Source organism: Protopterus annectens, chromosome 8.part0 (assembly GCF_019279795.1).
Source record: "Protopterus annectens isolate FY-2018-M chromosome 8.part0, PAN1.0, whole genome shotgun sequence".
Taxonomy (NCBI): domain Eukaryota; kingdom Metazoa; phylum Chordata; order Ceratodontiformes; family Protopteridae; genus Protopterus; species Protopterus annectens.
In genome coordinates, this window is record NC_056741.1 from 194,290,885 (window position 1) to 194,303,436 (window position 12,552).

At 38.3% G+C, this 12,552-nt stretch overlaps 1 protein-coding gene across 1 annotated transcript in view; it reads right to left on the minus strand.

Annotated features, from left to right (window-relative positions):
- Positions 1 to 12,552, minus strand: part of LOC122808188 (alpha-2-macroglobulin-like protein 1) — a 452,973-nt gene that overhangs the window by 123,703 nt on the left and 316,718 nt on the right. Inside the window, exon 17 of the mRNA XM_044079156.1 lies at positions 11,545 to 11,617. Within this exon, the coding sequence (XP_043935091.1) occupies positions 11,545 to 11,617 (73 nt within the window). The remainder of the gene's footprint in view (positions 1 to 11,544; positions 11,618 to 12,552) is intronic.

Here is a 12,552-nt window from a genome sequence, read left to right on the forward strand (position 1 = left end):
ACCATAAAACAGCCCATTTCTTTTCCTAAAGGTTCTTAACAGGGAACCTCTGTTTAGCCTATGGAGGTTCAAGGGATCCAGCCCTATGTGCCCTCCTGCCCATCAACAAAACAAATAATACCCTACATGCCCATTGAAGATAATTAAATTTCCACTGAAATATAAATTGGATATGGTGGCAAGATAACTCTCTCTCTCACAGTGACCCCCCTGTTTTATGGAATATGCATGCAAAACAAAGTTGCTGCCTGACCATCCTTAAGCATATACATGGGTGAATGGATGATCATTCATAAATATATCTTAGATCTGGCTCCTCAAGCCCTCATTAAAAGAAGTTGACATTAGGTATTAAATCATGCTGGGCCTGCCTCATAAGCCCACATTGAAAGGTTTGTAACTGCATATTGTGTGATCACAGTTTGGGATCCTGTTGTTCAACTGCAAATGGTTCATCAAGTCAATAGTCTAGTATTACACTATGAACTTATGAACTTAGAAGTTCTGATATGTTTGCCTGTATTACACTCCATCAATAAGACCAGATAAAGATTACTTTTAAACCTAGCACAGCTCCTTATGCTTCACTATGGCTCAGGGAATACCATTCTCTATTCTCTCAAAGGTAGAGGCCAAGTTAAATTGAATGAAATCTCTTGGGAGGTAACTGAAAGCAGTAAACCAGCTGCTAAGCTCCAGTAGTACCAGTAACAAAGATAAATCGCACAATGACAAATCATGCTCACTTAAGTACATGAATACTGAAGATAAAATGGAAAGCTTTATCCTGACATCTTAGCAAGGTATACCTCCCATGATAACTCTACATTAGAGACTCTGAATGAGTTTTGGTCAGTATGTAACCCTTCACTCTAACACAAGAGAGTTGATAACTTTCATTACTCCAGCTGGAATAATCATTTTCAGTGGTATTCACTTATAATTTCATTGATAACTGAAATCTTTCCATAGGAAATGAGTACACTCTCTAAAGAACATGTGGGTTCAGTGGTTCTGACGAAGGATATTTAATTTTTTGATCCAATAAGATGAGAGACTAAAAGCAGTGCTTCAGTCCAGTAGCGTATCAGAGGTCTACCCTAAATAAGTAAATGTGTTATTCTGGTCAGATTGATAGTCAGTTATTTTGGACACTGCTTTAGTGAAGATGGAATTAGAGCAAATCCAAGTAAAGTAAAAGCCGTGACTAAGTTACCGAGTACAGGTGTTGTCACACTAAGTTACCGAGTGCAGGTGTTGTCACAGATCTCAGACAAATGCTTGAGGTAGTGAAACTATCTGACCAGATTCATGCCAGAGCTATCAATGGTGCTTCATCATTTAAATGAACTGCTAATTTAAGATGGAATGCAGGCATGCACTGATGCCCGATAGGCTTTAAAAAGCATCAGGTTCATGTTTGTGTCCACCCCAGTACATTTATTATGATGTCAGTAAGTCAGTCATGGTTAGTGATATTGTAGATGCATTATTGCAATAGATTCATGGCAAAATGAAAGCTGCTGCTTTCTAACCTAGAACTCAGAAAGTGACTGAGAGGAGGTGTTCATAAATTGAAAAGGAATACCTGCCATGAGTATAGGAATTTAGATATATTCAGCTACTCAGACAGCTCATACATTCAGCTGTTCAGACAGGTCATACATTCAGCTACTCACACAGCTCTAAAACTACAATGACTCATCCCAAACAAAGGCAAAAGCAGTGGCAAAAATCACCAACCATGAACAAACCACTACGGCAGGCACAATGCAATCCAAGACAGTAGTTCCAACTGCTGGTTTATTTAAAGTGTTTGGTCTGACAAGCCACTTTAAATAAATCTAAAGAAACACAAGGTAATCACCAAGAACGCCAAAATTTAATGAAGCTTTCGGGCTCTCAACCCTTCATCAGCATACATAGTTCTTATTTAATTTCATTTATATAGAGGTCTCCATAAAATCACATGATCAGAACCAGCCACTAAAAATCATTATCTAATGAAACAATAATATATATAAAGCATTAAGTACTAACAATATCCATAAACAGTTCATAACAACTTCTTAAAAAGTCCATAATTTAAAATGTACATAGTTTATTAAATATATATATATATATATATATATATATATATAACTGTATGTAGCATAAAACTGTCTATAGTATTATAAATTGTCTAAATACTATAGATAGTTTTATGCTACTTACAGTTTTATATATATATATATATATATATATATATATATATATATATATATATTTTAATAAACTATGTAAATTTTAAATTATGGACTTTTTAAGAAGTTGTTATGAACTGTTTATGGATATTGTTAGTACTTAATGCTTTATATATATTATTGTTTCATTAGATAATGATTTTTAGTGGCTGATTCTGATCATGTGATTTTATGGAGACCTCTATATAAATGAAATTAAATAAGAATTATGTATGCTGATGAAGGGTTGAGAGCCCGAAAGCTTCATTAAATTTTGGCGTTCTTGGTGATTACCTTGTGTTTCTTTAGCTTTACGAACTGTTCTGACAACGTTTTTCACTTTAAATAAATCACCATTTCTCTCTATAATTTTCCAACTGTTTTTATGATGGAACAAATCTCATAGTTGTCCACTGTGATATCTGGACAGCAGATGGCCACATGGTTGGAATATTCTTTCTGTACTTCTTTCTTGTTCAATGGTTTGAGGAGAATAGGGGGGATTGATCATTTCTCTTGTGCTTAATTTCATTAGCTGATCTAAATAATAAATCCTCATTGTAACCCCTTTTTATAAACATATGTATAGTAAACTCTATCTCCTTTTCAAAATCAAGATTATCAGTGGTTATCCTAGAGGCCTGAAGAAACTCTGATTTTCTGAAGTTCATTCTTGGAGCTGTAGGTACCAAAGAGAACTTTATTGATGTTACTATTCTTTGGAATGAAGTGAAACATAGGCTTGACAGTCGGATACATAGAAAAATTACTATTGTCAACAACTATCTTCATTTTATTAGTAACCATCTGTATTTTTTTAAGAAGAATATCCCTATAAGCAAGTTTATTCTACGATATTTGTTCCATCATAAAAAACAATTGGAAAATTATTGAGGGAAATTGTGATTTATTTAAAGTGGTTGGTCAGACCCCCAAATTTGTATTTAAAAATAACCATAATCTTAAGAAGATTTTACAAAATGATACTACCAGTGCAGCGACCATTATGACTATGTCCAACAGAAACAAAGGTATGTATAGGCGCTGTTGGTATTCTATTTGTAGGTTCATATTAGAAGGGCCATTTGTGAATTTAAGGTTTTTAGAAAATACTGCACCTATCCTTGGGGTTTTTAACTGAAAAACTGAAGGTTTAATTTATATTGCAGTATGTTTCCATTGTGAATGTTATTACATAGGAATGACTGAAAGAAGTTTGCAGAAAAGAGTCAAGGAGCATCTTTATTCTATTACAAATAAGGATAGTAATAACATTTTGTTTAGACATAAAGCCACCTGTGATTTAAAAAAAAAATATGTTGACCATATTAGAACAAGTTCCTAAAGATTTAAGAGTGGGCAATTATAGGAATAGATTAGAGAAACGATAAACTTCATGGCAACTGAAACTGGGGCAGACAGTTTTCCTGGTCTCAACGACACAATAAACATCAAATGCTTTCTAAGATATATAAGGTTAAAAGTACTTTTAAATTAAATTAAAATAAATTAGGCTACTTAGTAATATAGTGGTGTTTTATTACTGTGTATGTTACTATTCTTTTATAAGTAATCTTTGCTAGTAATCTTTTGTCATTATTTCTTTCACATTGTTTATTTTATGATTGGCTTGAATTAATTTGTTAATTTAACTGGATTTAAATTATTTGTTAATTAGTTTGGGTATATATATATATATATATATATATATATATATATATATATATATATATATATACACAAGTGTTAGTCTTTCACTAAATTATTTCTGAGGAAGTCTGTTATCAGATGAAAGTGAATAAAACATTTTACGCTAAGGCTGCTGTTTCAGACTTTTTCAATATTACATTTGGAATTACTGTCTTGGCTTGCACTGCACCTGCCATAGTGGTTTGTTCTTGGGTACTCACACAGCTAATACATTCAGCTACTTACACAGCTCATACATTCAGCTATTAACACAGCTCATAAACCACTGGTATCACTGGTATCTCTGCTATCACTGGTAAACTCATGTGACCTGTACAAGGTTCTTCCCATCTGTTAATCTTGATGATGCTCAGATGATCTGTGTAAAAGCAGTTAATGTCCAATACATACAGTTTATTGCGAAAGATGCACTATCAGGAAATCCCATAACAGAGAAAGACTAATCACATACTGAAGATGATCAGAATATATACATACCATCCATATTTTCTAGCAGACAGGTGATCTCTCACAACATGGATATCCTTAGAGGAGCAACTTTCGAGATGCAGAACTGAAGGGTATAATTATCGATGATCATAATAGGTGGTCAAGTAAACTGTCACAAGCAAATCATTCATTGTATAAATAATTTATGCTGAAAATGCATTTATCAGAGCATGAGGGTCTGTTGTTGTACTAGTATTGGCCTATTGGTGACAGCTATTCAAAGAGCAGAAGTCCTGAGAGAAGGTAAGGACCAGGTCTAGGATATTGCTGCCCCTGGTGGGGGTGTGGATAAGTTGATCCAAGGCGCTGGAATTTATGAATTCCAGAAAACGTTGAGCACAAGAGTTGGTACATGAGTAGTTTTCCCAGTTAATCGCCCATTATTGGGGTGTAAGGTTGTACCCTAATATTTTCCACTGTATCAAGAAATGAGGAATGAGTATCCAGGGGCATGGTGGGGGATCTGTAGCAAGCTACAATTTGGACTGCGGTCTTGCCCAGAGTTAGTTGCACTTGGATAATCTCAAATGCATTATGCTGAGCAACAAGCCTGGAGGTGTGGATATCCTTAATTAATATGAACACGCCTCTGCATTTAGTGTTTAGGTCCAGGTTAGGTGGCTGAAAGGTGTGGTATGAATTATAGCCTGGTAATGCAAGGGTGCTCTCTGGAGACTTGAACCAGGTCTCTGTCACTGCTCAGATGTCGATCTTCTCCACTTTAAGGAGTGCCTCGAGTAAGTGCATTTTGAGGTTTAGACTTCTAGCATTGAGTAGCATTACCCTCAGATTTTGTTTGCTTGCACCTGTTATGGTGGTGAATGGGTCATTTGAACCTTGCCTAAATATGGTACTGTAGGGGTGGCAAGAGCCTTAGCCAGTATCCGGAATCCCAAGAGCGACAGGTGCAGGCCATCTCTGGCAAAGCATCGTGGTTTGTTGATCATGTCATCCCAGGCAGACAGATACTGGATCCCCTTAGAATGACACCAGAAGCTTAGCCAATTTTTGAAGTCAATCATTTTGTCCTTGTACTGTGGTATCATTCTGGATGATGGCAGGATGCTACTCAGGGCAAGGGTCATATCTGCCTGGGCCACAAGATCGGACAGCTCCTCCATGTCTCTTTTCATGTAGTCCAGGGAGGTACGTCTCAGGTCATTCACACCAACATGGACAATGACAGAGTCATATTTGTACTTGTTGTGGAGTGACCTGAGTGCATGCATTATGTTGCAATTCCTGGCACCCGACAGGCAGCTGGCAGTAACTTTCTCCTTGTTTAGCCTGGTGAGTGGAAAATCAGTGTGCCTGACTATAGAGTCACCTATGACTAGAGTGTTGGGTACGCTGTTATGCCTTATGGACTGTGGTTGAGTGGCACACTGAGTTTGTGGGCTATGTGTCATTTGGATTGTGTTGGGGTGGAGGTTGCTTGTGTTTCTGCTTTGGAGGTCCCTGTTGCTTGGGTAGATTTTTATTCAGATCCTCCACGAATGTAGGTGTGTGTTTTGTTGATGTAGAATTTGAGGGACAATGTGATGAGTGTGGTGTGGTACAAGTGTTTACCTTCTCCTCTTGACTGTCTAGTCCAGTCTTGGGTGAAGAGAGCTTTGCTTTCAGTTTGGCTATGTAAGTGCATCTCTCACAGGTTGTAGTGTTGGGTGGTAGGAGGAGAGGTTTGTCTGTGTACAAGAGGCAATTGCTGCATTACCCCAAGATTCCCAGATTCATCAGGTAGACAGGAGAAAACACTGGGAGCTGACCCTTAGACATGCCTGCTTATCAAGCATTGTAAAATGCTTTTCATAGTGTAAGTTTTCAAAATAAAAAAATATGTGCATGTAAATGCTGTATTTTATATGCATAGCTATGGGGAGGAGAGATGTAGTGATATCAGATCTTCATGATGGCCTGCATGTAGTGTTAGACTGGTCATGCTTGCACAAAATTAAAGACGTTTCCCATAATTCACTGAGACAGTGTTGAACTAACTGTGATGCCTACAGGATGCATGTGTTCTGTGCTTGTAACTGGTGTGACAAGTAAACGCTATGAGTTAGTACATATTGTACACACTAACACAGGTCATGAGTTAGTACACATGGTACACCCTAACACAGGTCATGAGTTAGTACACATTGTACACACTAACACAGGTCTCAGGTGCTACCTTGAAGAGAGAAATAAATATGGCACCTAGTACAATGACCCAAGCAGATACTCACAAACATAATTAAACAGTCACCTACATAGAAGATTATGATCAGGTCTCCAGCCATAACTGCTTTATTATGTTTGAAACATGGATAGCAAGAAATTCAAGCTTGGGAGATGTATCTTGGCATCTATGTAAAGAACACAACATAAGGTTATAATCAGAGGCCAAGTCATATTTCTTTGAATAGTAAGGAACTTTGTGTGTGACGAACCACATGTTATAGAAAACAAAAAGTACAAGATTATAAAATGTTTTACTGGCAATGAATGCTAGTAAGATATCTTCTGCTGTCAAACATACATACCTCTCAACTTCTTTGATTAAGAATTGTGAATAATAGAGCTACTTCGCATGGAGCCTCTACCTCTAAGCCCATAAGGCAAGTCACGACACAATAAAACATTCTAGTCATTGGAGACTCTATTGTGAGACACACTGATGTCTTTCTCACCTGGCTGAATAAGGAGAAAGTTACGGTCATTTGCTTATCAGGGGCTTGGATCCACTACATTACACATGCACTCAGGTCACTGGATCACAATTACCACCATGATTCAGTCAAAGTCCATGTGGAAGTAAATAACCTGAGAGGTACCTGCCTAGACTATATGAAGAGAGACATGCTGGTATGAGCCTAGCATTGAGCAGCATTTTACCTTCTCCAAGGATGATACCACAATATGAACAAAAGATGATCAACTTTATTAACTGGTTTAGTTTCTGGTGACATTCTAAGGGGGGTGCAATATTTGACAGCATGGGAAGAGATGGTCAACAGACCATGCTGCTTTGCCAAGGATGGTCTACACCTCTCCCCACTAGGCTTTCAAATATTAGCTAAAACATTGCCTTCCCCATTGTCTTGCCTTTTATAGGCAATGCAAAACTGAAAATATTTCCAATATAGCAAATCAAATCCAAGAATATCTAAAGGTATTACTGCTCAGTGCTAGCAGCCTAAACAAACAATCCACTCCCTGGAAGCTCTCTTTACCCTAGAGAATGCTGATGTCTGTGCTGTTTCTGAGATGTGGTTTAAAGCTGAGGACAGCACACCAACAGTGCAGGGTTATAATGCCTTCCACACATTTAGACAAGCTACTTTACAGGCAGGGACTAAAGGTGGAGGTGTCTCTATTTACATCAAAAATAAATATACTTCTAGGTTGGTCAAACAGGACAATGCACTTGAGCTGTTCCATGTTCAGATCACCATAGGTAAAATTCAGTACCACTTCCTTGCATGCTATAGGTTTCCCTATGACCCAGGAAACTATACCATGTATTTAAACTTATTAGAAACACTAACCATCCAACCCAATACCATACTCATGGGTGACTTTAATTACCCCACTGTTAACTGAGAATCCTATATGACATCAATCGTACATGCACAGAGATTCCTGGATTTTGTAAACACAAACTTCCTGGACCAGATAGTCAATACATCAACCAGAGATGCAACCATACTGGATCTGGTCCTCACTAATAACGGAGAGTGCTACATACCCCCTACTGTAATGCCTTTCCTGGTAAGGTCAGACCACAAACTGGTCTCCTTTGAAGTAAAAATAAAACCTGGACCCCCAGCTAAACCAGGAATATTCAGGAACTATTCTAAGGCTAACTTCCTGGCAAAATGTCAAGCTCCTTTAAACTCTGAGACCATTTCTGCCTATGCAGAACTGTTCACAGAAACCCTGTACAAGCATGTTAATAGTTGCACAGAGGCAGCTGTACCCACCAGGAAGAAGTACAGAACTAACTCAAAAAACAAGCCACCCTGGTAGAATCATAATAATAGGAGGAAGAAAATCATGGCAAAAATTATCAGGTGTATCACCCAGCAGGTTAAAATACTCTCATTATACAAAACAAACAACTCAGAGGACAAATAAAGTCTACCAAAGCCAAATTTGAGGTACGTTTGGCCTCCCAGGCCAAGGACAACCACAATGCATTCTTTAGCCATGTCCACGACCTCAAAGGCAATACACAATTGTGTGCAGAGCTCATTGTAAATGGAGCCACCTATACTGAACCAGAACATATAACAAACCTCCTTGCTGATAAATTCAGCTCCAACTTTACTCCTCTGTCCCCCTCAACATTCTCTCAGGAAATATCATCAAATATAACTCCCCCTACTATCACTAGGGAACAGTTCCTTAATGGTCTCTAAGACCAAGAGCACTGCATCAATGGGCCCAGACAATATCCCAGGATGCCTTTTAAATAGCATGAAACATGGCCTATCAGGGCCTTTGGAATTACTATTTAACTGTAGCCTCAAAACAGCCTTCATGTCTCATGAATGTAGAACAGCAGCAGTCATCCCTCGCACAAAGGTGGGCCATCTACAGACCCATGAATCTACAGACCCATAAGTCTCACTAGTCTTATATGTAAAGCCATGGAAAGAATTATCATGGAGATGATCAATAGCGATATAGTAAACCTCCAGACACTAGACCCAACCACATTTGGTTTTGTCAAGGGCAGATCATGCCTCCTCAACCTGGTGGACTTTTTTTAGAAGGTCACCAAAGCAATGGGTGAGGGCAAAATATTTCATACTGCCGACCTTGACCTGGCCAAGGCATTCGACACAATACCCCACTCTGCAATTGTTGACAAACTCAAGAGGTTAGGTACAAACCCATATGTCACACAGTGGATAGCCAACTCGCTCACAGACAAGACCCAGTAAGATAGACTTGGGGAGTCCACCTCTACAAAGAGGCCTGTCACAAGTGGAGCCCCTCAGGGATCAGGTATTGGACAGCTCCTTTTTGGCATTTACTTCTCAGAAGTCAAGGCCAATGTCAGTGGTCTCTAGCTGACAAAATATGCAGATGATTGCAAATTAGGAGCTGTCATTGAACCTCACACTGACACAAATGTTCTCCATGAGGGGATGACACAGACAAACAACTGGTGTCAGAGTCATTGACTAAAACTAAATGCAAAGAAATGCATAATAGTATCCTTTGGGAAATCATCCATCCCTGGTAACTATCATATTGACAACACACCCCTTAGAGCTGACCCAGTAGTCAGGGACTTAGGGACACACATAGATAGTAATCCAGCCTTTGATCATCATGTGTCTACAGTGGTGAGGAAATCATTTTATGCTGCGCAACTTATAAACAAAGGTATGGCATCTAAGTCCACGGAATTCACTATTCCAGCGTATTCGTCATTCATCAGACCTATCATTGAGTACAATGCCCCCTTTGGTATGTACCTAACCAGGCATATCCAACAACTGGAACGTCCACAGAGGTTCCTCACTAAACGAATACAGGGTGTAAGTAATACGTCCTATGTAGACCGTCTCAAGGCTCTATCCCTGGATTCTGTCTCATACAGGGTTTTGAGACGAATACAGGGTGTAAGTAATACGTCCTATGTAGACCGTCTCAAGGCTCTATCGCTGGATTCTGTCTCATACAGGGTTTTGAGGGGAGATCTATGCCTGACATGCAGGTCATTGTCAGACCCCATTCTGATGGACCTCCTGCATATCCTCAAAACAACATGCCAGAAGTACCCGTTTTAAGGACTTAAACCTTGCCTGTGATATAAATAGGGCCTTTTGGAGAGATAGGTATGTATCCCAGAGACGACACTGTCTATGGAACAGGCTCCCCCATCCATGTAAAGCAGAGTTCGTCCGTAATCCAGTTCAAGTGAAACTTGGACAACTGGATGGGAAACTGGAAATCCATCCCTGGTTTGGCACCTATATCTCTGATGCAAACAGGTAACCTGTAAATGGTTCATCTCCCAGGCCCATGCTTATACTTATCAAGAGTAGCAGAACTTGTCAGAGATTTGGGATGCATGGCTAGGCTTAAAAAGACCATTGTGGTCATTAGACTGGTAAACACCTATGAACCTATGAACCTAAATGGGTGTGTGTGTGTGTGTGTGTGTGTGTGTGTGTGTGTGTGTGTGTGTGTGTGTGTGTGTGTGTGTGTGTGCAGAGAATCAAAATAAGGGACAGCTGTTAAATATTTCTCTAATTTGCATACAAAGTTAATGCAGCAACACATGTTGCATCAGTTTGCATTTTCTGAGCAATAACAAGTATGAAACTCTTAGTGTTTGGCATTATTTACTTACCGTAATCCTCACTAGTTTAGCAGAAAATCTAGCATTTTACAAGGAACAGGGTAAAGATATGAGGGGAAATGCAGGTGCATTTATTTTAAAAACAGGGACAGTGGAGAGAAATGGACAGCAGACAGAAATGATGTGCCGTTCTGTAAAGCTGCAAAGCTTTCAAATCTTTTAGATACTTTGTGTTGCCATACTTTTTGTTTATAGGAGTTCTAACAGCTTTTAAAAGTTCTTTTACCTAATGTTGTTAATTAGTACCAGCAGGTAGCCTCCCCTTTCAGTCTGTAGTATGAAACTTGATTTTAACAACACATAAGTTTCTATTACCTTCGAGGACAAGAAATACTCCTAGGTATTTTCCATTCCCAGAGGCCATGTTGCATCTGACTTAGAACATTTCAGTATATTTCATGTGCAGTTCCTGTATTAATTATAGAACTACATGATTCACTGGTATGTGTGTGTGTGTGTGTGTGTGTGTGTGTGTGTGTGTGTGTGTGTGTGTGTGTGTGTGTGTGTGTGTGATGGCTGGTGAATTCCAATACTTCAACTTGAAAGGTCAGTTAGCAGTAGTGTAAAACTGAAATTATAACAAAAAACTCAAATTCACTAGTCCGTGTTTATTTTCTTATTTATCTAGCAGTAAGGTAAATGAGTTCTTCTCAATGACGTTTGTACCTTTGTACTGGAAAAAAGGTATGCACTGGCCTGAAATCTTTTTCTTTTAATGTGTTTCTTCTTTTTTTAACTTTTTTCGAATAAAACTTAACTTACCCAAAATACTCCTGCTACTACACCGCAATGGTTTCTTCATTTCACAGTTAGTGATAACTTTCATGCCTGCGATCTAAATGGAAGGGAAGAGAGAAAACAGAAATTTGGAATATAATTAATGAACTTTAGAGTGTTTGATTTTTTCTTCATATTTTGCTTCCACCCCTTTTGCAAGCCATTTTAATTTACTCCTGACATATGGTGCCATCAATGTGAAAACATTTCAGTTCCATTTTGTTCTGCAGATACAATTAAACACTTATGCAAGCTAATAATTGCATAGGATTGCATACCTCCTTTTAAATTATTGTTTATTTCCGTGTATTTAGACATACAGTGACAGGTATGGAATCATGGAATATAGCTATTTCTGTCTTTTGGTAATTGATGTCTTATCAAAACAAGTGGTTGCTGCAATTGCAGAGAAATGGGTACATATTCTTGATTCATTAGAATTCCTAAGCACATTGACAGACCTTGATAAAGTGGAACAAGGCTCTGAAACTTATCATTGTTTACACATGTTTAGGTAAGAGGCAAATAAAAGCCTTTGCTTGGCTTTTTACTGCTTTAGGAGCTGTGATAAGAAATGGCGTTACTGTTAATTGGAAATGGGTAAAATTTTATGTATGCCTATTAGGCCATATGAACTAATGTTTATCTCTCTTGAAAAAAATAAAGTGGGACTTGTTGGAAAACCTTGTGGTGGATATAAACAATAGGTAAGAATGAGAACAGAAAGGACATTGTGCAAAAAATGCAATATTTTCATGTGGCCAAGTGGAGGCTGTTTTTTTTTTTTTGAGAGCTCTGAGTCAGTGATGAAACTGTGGAGCTGATTTTGACTTGGACACTTTTGTCTTCAAGAATACGCAAGCAATAATGCCTGACAGGGTGTGTGTTAATGTGTAATTAATGCCTGCCGTAAGGTGTTATAAGGCCCGATGCTGCACTGATGTACAGTAAGCCCATTCTCTAATACTAGGTATCTGCCATGTACACCTCATA